At 30.7% G+C, this 14092-nt stretch overlaps 1 protein-coding gene across 1 annotated transcript in view; it reads left to right on the forward strand.

Annotated features, from left to right (window-relative positions):
• Window positions 1–14092, forward strand: part of LOC106467650 — a gene marked incomplete at its 3' end in the record, with an annotated part of 86460 nt that overhangs the window by 62047 nt on the left and 10321 nt on the right. The window contains exons 17-21 of the mRNA XM_022395846.1: window positions 108–2526; window positions 6092–6286; window positions 6646–6819; window positions 11048–11146; window positions 12498–12590. Coding sequence (XP_022251554.1) covers window positions 108–2526; window positions 6092–6286; window positions 6646–6819; window positions 11048–11146; window positions 12498–12590 — 2980 coding nt within the window. The remainder of the gene's footprint in view (window positions 1–107; window positions 2527–6091; window positions 6287–6645; window positions 6820–11047; window positions 11147–12497; window positions 12591–14092) is intronic.

Consider the following 14092-nt stretch of genomic DNA (forward strand, 5'->3'; position numbering starts at 1 on the left):
AAACCTGAAATAAAGAAGAAAATTGAAGAATTTTTGGATAAATCATTGGATGAAGATGAACTCTCTGTTAAACAATATTGTGAGATTGACTTAAAAGATAAAAAGGATGATACAGAGAAAAAGTCTGAAGAAACTTTAGATAAACCACCCACTGGTGATTCACATTTTGTGAAACCATCTGCCAAGCCTGAAGATAAAGAAAACAAACCTGAAATAAAAGAGAAACTTGAAGAATCACTGGGAAGGTTAATAACTCGGGTTACAAAATCTATTAATCCATGTACTGAATATAGTGAGGAGGAGAAAAAGGCTGAAATAAAAGAGGAATGTGAAGAAACTTTAGATAAACCATTTAGTGGGGATATACTTTCTGTAGAACATGATAAGATTGAGATGAAGTCAGCAATGAAGAATGAAAGTGAAGAATCTATGAATGAATCATTGAATGAGGATGTGCATTTTGATGAGAAAGAGGATGAGATAAAGGAGAAATGTGAAGAAAGTTTAGATACCTCATTTATTGCTAATAATGGGGCACACAATGTCAAACCCTTTGATAAACATGAAGATAATGGAAAGAGTTATGAAATAAAAGTGAAAGGTGAAACCTATGATCATAAAACTTCAGTTGAGGATGTACATTTTGTAAAAGCAGCTAGTAACCCTGAGGGAAAAGAGGAAGCAGCTGAAATAAAGAGGGAAAGTGAAGAATCTTTGGAAAGATCATTAGATGAGGATGATGCACATTTTCTAAAAATACCTGATAAGCTTGATGACAAAGAGGAAAAACCTGAATTAAAGGAAACATTAGACAAACCACTCATTGCTGATACATATTCTTTCAAACCATCTGACAAACTTGAAGAGAAAAAACTTGAAATCAATAATGAAAATAAAGAATTATTGATAAACCTATTGAATCAGGATGTACAACATGTTAAGCCACCTAATGAATGTGATAAGAAAGAGGTAGAGGCCAAAATAAAGGAGAAAAATGAAGAAACTTTATATAAATCAATTACTGAGGAGGTAAGTTACAGTAAATTATCTGACAAACCTAATAAGAAAGAGAAGAAGCCTCAAATAAAGGAGAAAAGTGAAGACTCTTTGGAGAAGTCAGCAAATGAAAATAGACAGTTTATTAAACAGTGTTCTGAACCTGTTAAAAAGCAAGAGAAGAAACCACAAATAAGGAGGAGAAATGAAAAGGATGAAAATTCTGTTAAACAGTCTTGTGAGTTTCGTGAGAAAGAGAAAAATGATGAAATAGAGGAAAAAGTTGAAGAAACCTTAGATAAGCCACTTAGTGGTGTTATAAATTTTGACAAATCACCTGGCAAGACTGAGCAGAAAGAGAAAAAAGTTAAAATAAAAGAAAAAAATGAAAAATCATTGGGAAATCTAAAGACTGAGGATTCATACTCTGTTAAAACATCTACTGAACCTTTTGAGAAAGCAAAGGATACTGAAATAAAGAAGAAAAGTGAAGAATCTTTAGATAAAAATCTGTTTGAGGAGGCAAATTATATTAAGTTATCTGGTGAACCTGATAAAATTGAGAAAACTAAAGAAAGTTTAGATAAGCCATTAACTGAGGAAAGACAATTTGTTAAACTGTTTAGTGAACTTGATGAGAAAGAGAAGCCTGAAGTAAAAGAAAAAAGTGAAGAAACTTTAGATAAACCATTAATTAATGATGCACATTGTGTCAGACCCTCTGATGAACATGATAGAAAGATTCAAAACAAGAGCAAAGTAAAAGGTAAATCTTATGACAAAAATGAAAAACCTAAAGATGAATTGAGAACTAATAAAAAGCCTTCTGGCTTGGCAGTAGTTGATAAAGTTGCTCAGCAAGAGACCTCAGGTGATGTGAAACCTTCAGGAGATGACAGAAAGACAGAAAAAAAGGGAAGAGTAAATGATAGATCTTATGATGGAAATGAAAATTCTAAAGATGAATCAATAACTAAAGAAAAGCCTTCTGGCTTGTCAGTATCTGATAAAGCTTCTCAGCAAGAGACCTCAGGTCCCATGAAACCTTCAGCAAATGATAGAAATATGCAAAAGAAAGAAAATGTAAATGATAAATTGGATGACAGAAGTGAAAAACCTAAAGGTGAATTTACAACTAAAGAAAAGCCTTCTGGCTTGGCAGTAACTGATAAAACTTCTCAAAAAGAAGCCTCAGCTGATGTAAAGCCTTCAGCAGAGGATAGAAAGAAGAAAACAAAAGAAAAAGTAAATGATAAATTAGGTGACAGAAGTGAAAAACCTAAAGTTGAATTTACAACTAAAGAAAAGCCTTCTGGCTTGGCAGTAACTGATAAAGTTTCTCAAAAAGAAACCTCAGTTAATGTAAACTTTTCTGCAGAAGACATAAACACTCAAAAGAAGGAAAGAATTATGGATAAATTGGATGACAAAATTGAAAAAGGAAGTTCTTACAGTAAAGTGAAAAGCCAGTCAACTAAAATCAGTTTGGATAAAAAGAGTTCTGCACTACTTCAACCTGAATTGGAAGAGGTATGTTCTTTTAATGTTCTACTAAAAGACAATTTAGTTTATTTTAAACTCTTATTGGAACCTTATAGTAAAACAAATATGTTATTTCAAGGTATTTTAGACAAAGTAGACCTTCAGCTTTAATGGACTTCATCTACTCATTTTTAAAGTGAGATGACATTTTGACTTCTCTACTGCGGTCTTCTTCAGGTCAAAGTTGGCAGGCATGAACTATCTGTTAAAGCCAAAACTATGTAAAATGAGTTGTAATTTTTTGCTGTATTTGATTGTTTTATTTGAATCTTATAAATCATACTTATATTAAATACTAGATAAATAATAGATATGAAAAAGGAAATATACTTGTTCTATGGAAATAAGTATGTGCTGTAGTTGTTCCCTAAAGAATATCATGACTTAACAAGTTACAACTAATTGAAAAATTAAAAACATTAAAATTCCAATTAAAAACACTGAAAAAATTTAATAACTTTGCTGAGTTTATTATGCTACATGCAATGGATCACTGAGTGGGAGTTTTGCCCCTGCTAATTTGTCCATTTGTCTCAATTTGTTGAAAGGATATCTCAAGATCAGATAAATGGATTTTGACCAAACTTATTAAACAGGTACTGCATATAAAGTTCTAGAGTTGATTAATTCTTGAAGGTCATAGGCTAAAGGTCAAGCTCAAAAAATCACTGTTACATAGAAAATCTATCTCAATATAGGATGAATGGATATTGAACAAACTTATACAACAGGTACTACATGCAAAGCTCTAGAACTGATTAGACCCAAAGGTCAAGATTTCCCTGGTACATATAAAATCCACTCAATCTTGTGAAAATGTATTACATTGTCAAATTAAGGGGACTTAAATATGCAATATAACATAAGTGAGGGCATAGGTGTTTTTCATAAATACAATTTGTGCTTGTTATATTTGGTGATTGCTGAGAAAACCTTTACTTAGTGATTTATTAATTTAATTTATTGTTTAGTAAAATGCTAAAAGTTATCTTGGATTTTTTTTTCCCTTAAAACTAAAAAGGAAAACATGATTTTTACCTATATTTTTATTTGAGAATCTCAATTTCACTGATCCAGTGTCTTAACTTTACCAAAAAAACAACAAAATCTCTAATAAATTTAGTAGAAAAAACCCAGCAAATTTGAATTTTTTTCTTAGTAATACCATGTCTGATTTCCCTTTCAAATCTTGTAATGTTAATAACTGTTCACCACACTAAGGGTATGTACACCTACCAGTATTAAAACAAAAGTAAAGAATTCTATGCACTAGAAATGTTTGATAGAATAAAAACAGTAAATAGATACTATCACTCAGCACTTCTTTCTATAAAAGTCATAATTTATTCAACTTGCAACTGTGTAAAATATAAACACTATTCTGTTGTGTTCTTTCTCTCCCTATGCTATATCTTCAATGTAAATGTGCATATTCTGAAATGTCAACTAATGTGTATCTTAATCACTCCCCATGTTATTGTGGGCATTCTAGTAATTCTGCAGCTGGTGTATGAAATATGCTGCAGTTGTTACTTCACATTCAGACAAGTAATATTTGATAAACAGCAGGCAGGTGACCATCTCCAGTAAGTTATCAACCAAATTCAAACTTGAAAGAAATGATCACAATTTAAACTGATCTATTGTTTTCTGACCTTTGGATCATGTCCTGTACAACTCTTTGTGCTCTTGGTTTTGTTCTTTTGGTTGTCCTTTATCTCTTGTGTATACTTATCAAATTTATACATAAGATGTGACACTATCATAACAAGCCCAGATTTTGATGACATATTTTCTAGGTTTATTTGGAATATATTATCTGCCACAGAAGGTGACTAGTTTCTCATAATGGTTGTGACTTCTGATGGTACATAATACTACAGAAGAGTCTATACCCATTCACTGAAACAAAAGTTTTATAGGATCAATTTTTTCCTTTGTTTGGCATTTTCTTTGTTATTCAGACTTATCAAGTTGAAAGGATTTTGAAATATGATTACATCAATTTTGTGGCATTACTTGTCAACACATTGTTCTACCTCTATCCCAATTCCTAAACTGTTTGATTCTTTTGTTTTTGGTCTGATGGTTAGGGTGCATGAATCGCAATCTGTAGTTTGCAGGCTCAAATCCCTATCATTGAATATACTTTCTCGCCATTTCAGCTGTGAGGGTGTTATATTGTGATTGTCAAACTCACTAATTGTTGGTAAAAGAGTAGCCCAAGAGTAGGCAGTGGGTGCTGTTGACTAGCTACTTTCCCTCTAGTCTGTCACTGCTAAACTAGGGATGGCTAGAGCAGATAGTCCTCATGTAGCTTTGCATGAAATTCAAAACGAACAAAACCAAATCCATTGTTTTTAGTTACAAAAACATTTTGTACCATCATATCAAAGAAACATTGCAGTTCATTAGAATCCAGATAATTCAACTTTTATTTCTAAAGAACTTATTTTCCTTGTTTGTCCATTTCAGTGCTTCCTCCATAATGCTTGTTTTTAATGAATAGACAGAATTCAGACATTATTATGTCAGTAGTTCTTCTTGTAAATCTATTTGTACCTGGTTTTTTCGTTTTGTTTTGCAAATACTTGCAGATAATCTTCTTTTAGAATATTGTGGCTTAGGTAACAGCCAACAGGAACACTGTGACTTAAGTAAAAATTAACAGGAATATTGTAGTTTAAGTGACAGTTAACAGGAACATTGTGGCTAAAGTAGCATTTAACAGCAATGTTGTCACTTAAGTAACATTTAACAGAACATTGTGGCTTAAGTAACAATAAGCTGGAACATAGTTAGAAATATCACAGCAAGATAATGTAAACAAAATCAAGTTAATAAAAATATATTACAAATTTCGTACTTAAAAAAAGAACTTGCAAAATGTGATATAAAAGTTACACAGGTAAGAACTTAAATTGACTTTAGAAGGTCTTTGTTTAATGCTAAGTTTTAAGTGTTTCATTAAACCATAACATGAGTGGTAAGCTTAACATTTATAAACCTGGACATTTATCAGGAGTATTTTTGAATTTTTATTACTGTAACAGTCTTTCTAGTGAAATGTTATGTGTTATTAACTTCATAACTTATAAAGTTTTATTGGAAAAATTAATGGACAAAAGAGTTTCTTAAATTCTAACAGTTTCTTTTATGAGACAAAACTGAACTGATGTGTAAGACAATGGCTAGTTTCCAGTATGGAATTTTTTGGACCTATTCTCTTTTTATGCATGGCAATCCCTTTTGGGAATTTCAGTCTCACAACTCATTATTATTGCATCATGATATGACTTAGACTGTCCAAGTATTTGATTGTATTTTATCCAGAGGTAAAGAAACTTATTTAGGTTATCTACAATAAGATTGTCTTCTTAGTAAATTTTCTTAGTCCAATAATTCAAGTCTGCAGTACCTTGTTTAGGTAAAATTAGATTATCTAATTAGTTCCTAATAAACTATATTACTAGAAGGAAACTTGTCTCTTCAGAAAAAAAACTGGAAGTCAAACATTTATTTTTTGTGTACTTATTGCATTATGTTATTCCAGATCCTTGAGAATTATATTGCTAAAGGAAGATGCAGAACCCGACAACAAGCTGAAATAGCTGTAAAACTACTAGAAATGCAGTTTGAAGAAGAGAAAGCACTAGAAGCAGCTAAAATATGTGACTCTATAGAACAAGCAATAACTTATTTACAACAGGATTGTGATTTGTGTAGCAACACATATGCAGCAGCAGAGGTAAGAATACAGCTTTAACCTATTAATTACACTTTGAAAGATTTAGTTTATGTTAATCATACAGTAATTACATAACACTTGACAAAGTATTCAAGGATTTTAATTTATTATAAGTATAACTATAATAATGGGAAAGATACACAGGTTACCTTAAAGCTATCACAGTTACAAGCACAGCGATGGTCAGGGTACATTGGTATTTTTAACTTATTGTAATCATGATTACAAGATCTAATCAAAATATTTGGGGATAGCTACAATCACAAAAATAGACAGGATACAAATAGTCACTTATATGATTTAGGTATGTATTTTTTAACTGCTTGTACATGATTTGAAGGATATTGTATTTGTTGCAGATGGTGTCAATGATTCATTGCTCTCATCAGGCATGTAGGAACTGCCTGAAGACCTATTTTACTGTAAAGATCAAAGATCAGAACATTATTGAACTGAAGTGTCCATTTTGTGATGAACCTGACTTGTTTGACAAAGATATTGCACAAGACTATTATAATCATATGGATATCTTAGTATGTATATACTTTTTATTTCATATTGTTTATGCAATAATGTTTCACATTTTGTTATATAGTTATGTTAAATAGTAAACAATTGTCTTTAAGATTTTACAGGACTGAAAACTAATAATAAGTGGAATTCTACCTCTAACTTTTACTTTTTTTGTTGTTAATGTATCCAATTATGTATAATTTCTAATGTAAATTTTATATATTACCAATGTCGACTGTACTAATTGTTATAATCAACACAGTAGTTTAATTCTGTTTGATACTGAACTTACTGTAATGATTTTCCCACTTTCTCTCATTACAACTGTCACCAATTTATTCTACATTGAATTCTAAAATTAGCCATAAATTTTTTCTTTATTCTGACAGAAGTTTTCATGTCTGTCACCAGCTGGTTTCATTGTGATTGAAGCCTTGGTCACTGACCCAAGCTTTGTCTCATTGTGATCAATACTTTAATCACTGCCATAATTCCTGTGTCATCGTGAAATGCTTGAACACAGATGCCAGTGTCAGTACTATGTTAATGGGACCACTAAAAACTTTGTTATTCATAAGTATTTCTCCTGTGAATGTACAATAAATTACTACTATACCCATTAAAAATTACCTACTTCCACAATTTGGAATCTCTCATATATTTACATTTTTTGTACTACATTTTATATCTTGCTTATACAGGTAACTTAGTTTAATTTTATTTAATAATAATTCATTGTTGAAACTGTTTTAAAATATATTTAAAAATACAGCTCTGACTATCCATAATAGATGTCACATATCTAAAAGGGAAATGAAAAGAAATATCACATATAGCAGTGTCAAAACTAAGGGAGCATTTAACTAAAGACTGACAGTCAATATATTAATTTCTTCAGTGACTATGTAATGTCAAGGTATTTACTGCATTTTTCCCCTCAAGGGTACTACATAACCTGAACATGGTCACTAGTCTTGTCTCTTTATGAACGATGCTCTAAGTACTGTAACCAGGTTTGTTTTATCCTGAATGATTCTATAAACAGATTTAACATTCTCATTTCATTATGAATGATTCTTTATATAGTTTTAATTTTCATTATGAATGATTTTCTAAACCTCGTTACCGGTCTTGTTTTATTTTAACTGATTCTCTCAATCTTGACATCAGACTTGTCACATTGTGAATGATTTTTAAACAATATCAATAGTCTCATTATGAATGATTTTCTTAACACAGCCACCAGGCTTGTTTCATTATGATTGATTTGCTAAACAGGACATCAGTTTTGTCTCATTACTAATGGTTCTATAAACACTGTCACCTGTCTTGTTTCATTATGACTGATATTCTGAACAGTGTCATCAGTTTTGTCTCATTACTAATAGTTCTATAAACACTGTCACCTGTCTTGTTTCATTATAACTGATATCCTGAACAGTGTCATCAGTTTTGTCTCATTTTAAATGATTTCCTAAATGCTTTCACTAGTCTTGTTTTATTGTGAATGATTCTCTAGACACTGTCTCTAGTCCTATTTTATTGTGAATGATTCTCTAAATACTGTCATTAGTCTTATGTTATTGTGATTGATTCCCTAAGCATTGTCACTAGTCTTACTTTATTATGAACTAATGAAAGTACCTGGCTTCCCTCATGTTATTAGGTTGATATATTCTAGATGACTATGATTATAGATAGATTATAGATTATAGATAATTGTAGATGTCACTATATGTCATGTTATCTAACCTATATAAAACCCAGTGTGGGTCATGTCACATCATGCTTGATTTTTAACGTAAATAATTTCTGAATTAAGGTATTTTCTGTTATATCACTAACATTTTTAATCAACAGAAACTCTAAATTAAGAAATCAACAAATATTTTTCTAGTTTTGTAGTTTATACATTTCATTTTATACTTTCAGTACATAGACTAACAATAATCTTAGGTTATACTTTTGTTGTTAAGCGACATGACATTGTTGGAATGCATTGTTCCCAAAATGCACTGGCTTTTCTATATATTAGAAGTTATTATATAAGGAATCGCTTCTTTTTTTTCATGTGGTTTTTCGCTAGCTTGCCTCAATAAAAAGATGTGCATGCATGCATGCACATGGATAAAATAAGTAATAATACCCAGGTGCACACCCTCAGGGCCCACTTAGTATGGTTGCAACATTTCAGGTTTCTAGATTCTTTCCTATTGGATCTATGGTAGTCATACACACACAGACAAACAGATATGCTCTATTATTATTATAGATTATTCTCTAAATGCTATAACTTGTCATATTTTATTATGAATGATTCTCTAAACATATTAATCTTATTTTATTATGAATGAAGACCTAAATGTTGTCACTAATGTTATTTTATTATTAATGATACTCTAAATGTTGTCACTAGACCCTTATTTTATTATGAATGACTCTCTAAGTGCTTTCACTAGTCATATTTTGTGAATGATACTCTAAACACTGTCACTAATCTTATTTTATTGTGAACGATTCTCTAAACACTTTTACTAGTCATATTTTATTGTAAAAGATTCTCTAAACATTGTCACTAGTCTTATTTTATTATGAATTATTCTCTAACACCCGATCACTAGTCATACTTTATTATGGATTATTCTCTAAATATTGTCATTAGTCCTATTTTATTGTGAATGATTCTCTAGACTCTGTCACTAGTTTTATTTTATGATTGATATAGTCATATTTTATTGTGAATGATTTTCTAAATGGTGCCAAAAGTCTTCTCACATTGTGAATGATTTTGGAAAGTGTCACAATTTTTGTTTCATTATGAATAATTCTCTAAACAGTGTTATAAATATTGTTTTATTATGTATAATTCACTGAGCACTGTTAACTGTAACAAGTAGGGCAAATGAAAAAGACAACACACATTATAAATAGTATTTGTTCAAATATGAGGATATGCAGTCATGTGCACACAGATCATCAACATGAGGGATTTATATAAGAAGTAAGGATTCAGAGAGAGGTCTCAAACAGAACAAAACATGTGGTTTTATTATAATCATCACAAAATACAACAAGAGTAACTACAAATGAAATAAATTGCTTTACAAGATCTCTTCCAAAACTCTTACAACTAACTCAAGTTTTTTATCAGTAAGTCTTATTAGGTTAACCTTTGCTTCAATATGCATTTCCATATTTATCAACTCTTACATTTCTAGATAATTAATGATAAGCTACATTACTTAAATAGGAATTGAGTAGGAACATAATTGGGTGCAGACTCTCTAGTTGAACTCAATGCAAAGTTGGTTGTAGATTCTTGAAAAGACTGGGTGATGATCTCTTTAGGGCCACTTTTTTACTATTCATACAGGAATTCTCTGTATATTCCTGGGCATAACAGCTAAAGTATCCTAGGATAATTCAGTCTCAAACAACCCTTGAATTTCACATGCATCACTGGCATTAACATTCTACCCCAAAACTTCTAGTTTCTTTTAAGTGTCTAGTGATTTCCTGACTAACAAACTCCTCTCACTATATGCTATGCTATTTCTTAAATACTTTTCAATGTCATCCCTTACTTATTGTAAATATCCTGGCAGTTTGCCAAATTAGGTAATGTCTTATTGCTGAGATAAGACAAACCACTAACTATTATGGCTAGCTACAAGAATTCCTGACTGAAAGTTTAGCTTCTTAATAAATACTTGTTAACATTTAACATCTTAATGCTATCTGGTTGCTTTTCTTATAAAGTTAATTTCTCAACATTCCTTTTAGCTGTGTAATAACTTACTATATTCTTATTCAATGTTATCCAGACATTACTTCTTGTTTAGTTATATTTAATAAAACATTGCTCTTCCAATATTATAAATTATATTGAGTAATGAATAAAATAATCTTTATAAGTGCCATTCCTCTCTTAACTTGCTTCAAAAAAGCCTAGTCACATTGTGAAAGATTCTGTAAACATTAACACCAGTTTTGATTCATTATGAGTGGTATTCTCAAATTATTCTCTAAACATTGACACCAGTCTTGTTTCCTTATAAATGATATTATTGAATGATTCTCTAAACAATGACACCAGTCTTGTTTCATTATGAGTGATATTCTTGAATGATTTTTTAAATGTTAAACCAGTCTTGTTCTGTTGAGTGATATTCTTGATTACTATCATAACTTTGATATTTGTTATCTATTTTTTGCATTAGTTATTAACTTTCATTGTTTTTTTTATAGCTTAGAAACATACTTGATCCAGAAGTACATGAATTATTTCAACGAAAATTGCGAGATCAGGTTTTAATGCAAAATCCCAATTTTCACTGGTGTTCACAGGTAATGCATTAGTTAACTATATTATAATTTTTTTTTGGGGGGGGGGGGATACATAAATGAGTGTAACCAGAAAATGGACGATTTATTTAACAAATGCTTTTGATGAAGTAGACATAAGTAATGTCAATATGTTTTCCACATACTATCACTATTGTTGTGGGGGGGGGGGGATCAGACTTTGTGTTAACCATATCATTATTTGTAACTGAACCAAAGGATTAGAATCATGGTATGACATTTTTTTGCTGCAGTTTGATGTGCTTCAAAGAAAAACTTCACAGATTTATCAACAATTAACAGCAATTATTTTAGTTATAAACATAAATCTAATATTGTTATAAGTTTAGGTGTGAAAATATAATCTCATTAGTAGGCATCCAACTCACTCACCAATAGTGTGACTTGCTCTAGCTTTTGTAAAGCTTAACAACTAAGTTGAAGTAAATGTGATTGGAACAATGAATTTCATAATCATTACAAAATTATTTAGTAATATGCTTATCAAAAGAAGAACATTTTCCAAAATTAAATTTTATTTATCAAAGAACCTTGAATGTTAAGTAATCAAATTTGATTGTTTTTTATTTTTCAAATCAGTCCTTCAAGGATGGCCATGAAACTTGTATGAAACAAACCAAAGTTTATACTAAATCAGAATCTTCACATTCAACTCTGACTTTTCTGTTTTTATTTTATTTGTGTCCTAGTAATCTGAGTTTTAACATTTGTCTTGTGTGTACTTTATATAAAACCTAGTTTTAAATTAAGCTTTTCATGTGGTTGTCATGTGACTTGCCAATTTATATATTAAAAAATATTCAGAAATATTGAATATAAGTCTAAAGTGGTTAAAAGGTCTATTTATAGGTTATTAGTTAGGCCACATTTGGAGTACTTCATTCATGAGCTCATTACCTTAGAAAGGACATTGAATTGTTGGAAAGGGTTAAGAGGGAGGCTACAAGGATGATACCTGGAATGGAAAGATTTTTATACAAGTGTAGTTTAAGATCTCTTAACATGTTTTCTCTGGAAAAAAAAAGAGTTACAGGGGTTCTGATTGAAGTGTTTAAGATTGTTAAAGGAATGAATAATAGTGTTTTTGGAATGGGTTGCCTTCAGATGTAGTAGATGCAATTAAATAATTTAAAGGAGTTTAAGGGAAAGCTTGATCAATATTTGAATTATAAGGGCTGGCTTTGACTGTTTTATTGTTTAGTTTTATTTAATGGATAGGATAGCCTAGGTGGACCAAAAGTTTACTTGTTGTCCTTTAATGTTATATTATAAATTAGTTTTTTATATTTGCACATAACTTAATACTAATAATAAATTACTTATTGTTTTATAGTGCTCATCTGGTTTTATTGCCTTCAGCCAAAACCAGAGGAAATTGATGTGTCCTGATTGCAAGGTTATCTTCTGTTCAGAGTGTAGAAAGCCTGTAAGTAGACTTATAGCTTATGAAATTTAGTATTCATGATACTACACTATGTTCAGTCTTAATTTCCAATACATAACTTAAAACTTTTTAAAACTGTAATTTAAAAGTATACAGAAGAAGAAGCTCAAAATTTGAAATTCAATGAATTTGCAAATAATTGATTGAATGGAAAGGGGAATAACATAAACAAGAGTTATTATGTGTAAAACTACTTACTGGCAGCATAAATTTGCTCTATGTGTCAAAGGAGTGACTGTAATCATCAAACCTTTTTATGAACTAATCATATTACGAGCAGGCATGGATAATGTGACTTCAGTTTTAAATCATTTCAAAATGTTACCACCCACTTAATTTTTTTATTTAGTACACAAGGTACTCAAATTGAAGAAATGGTTAAGCCAGGCAAAGAACAGATGTATGTTGGATAGATGGAAGTTATTAACAACAATGACCACTATTCTCAGAAAAATAGATTTTTTTATATTCAAAATCAGCAAAAATGAGTTTAAGAGTTAAGTTAAGTGGCTAATAGATTACGATATATAAGTTATTTTCAGTCATGTATAACTGAAAAATGGTTAATTGTCTTTTCAAATGAGAGAAAAGTTAGACACCATTGTAAATTTGTGCAAAAAAATTATAACTAAGAGTGATGTCCTAACATTAGGTGGAAACAAAAGCTGATAACTTAATCATGTAGTGCTACTCTTTGGAGAAACAATAGTTAATAACTTGCCTGTGTGGTGCTAATGTTAGGAGGAATAATAGCTAATATTAGGGGAAACAATGGCTAACAACTTAATCATGCTAACATTAGGGGAAACACAAAAGCTGATAACTTAACCATTCTGAACTAATGTTAAGGGAATACAGTGTCTGATAACTTAATTATGTTGAGCTAATGTTTAGGGAGAAAAAGAGCTGGTAACTTAACCATGTGGTGCTAATGTTAGGGAAAAATAGTATCTAATAACTTAATCATGTGGTGCTAATATTAAGGAGAATAATATCTGGTGACTTAGTGATCAATGTAGTGCTAATATTAGAGAGAAACTATAGCTAACAACTTAACTATGTGATGCTAATGTTAGGGCAAAGAAGTAGCCAATAACTTGACCATTTGATGGTCACTTCTGAAACAAGAGACTTACCTCTCTGCACACAGTAGCTAACCCTTGTGTGTCTGCCTTTGAGATTTTGTGAATACTATGAGCCTTGAGCTATCTCTTCCCCTAAGATACTTGTTATAACATGAACTGCATGATGTAATCATTATGCGACAATAGCCCTCCACCAGGAGGAGGGTGTTACATCCATCATGTGCTGTAAATCCCCATAAACACTTACACTCAAAATTAATTTCTTTCTTATCCTCAGCACTGTCTTTAATGAATATATTTCTTTAAATTTAAAATTAATCAATTTTGTGAGAATTATGCTGCTTTTTCACAGTGGTAACTTTTTTGGTTTCCATTTGACTTGTTTTCACTTCACTAGGT

The sequence above is a fragment of the Limulus polyphemus genome, unplaced genomic scaffold (genome assembly GCF_000517525.1).
Source record: "Limulus polyphemus unplaced genomic scaffold, Limulus_polyphemus-2.1.2 Scaffold2692, whole genome shotgun sequence".
Taxonomy (NCBI): domain Eukaryota; kingdom Metazoa; phylum Arthropoda; class Merostomata; order Xiphosura; family Limulidae; genus Limulus; species Limulus polyphemus.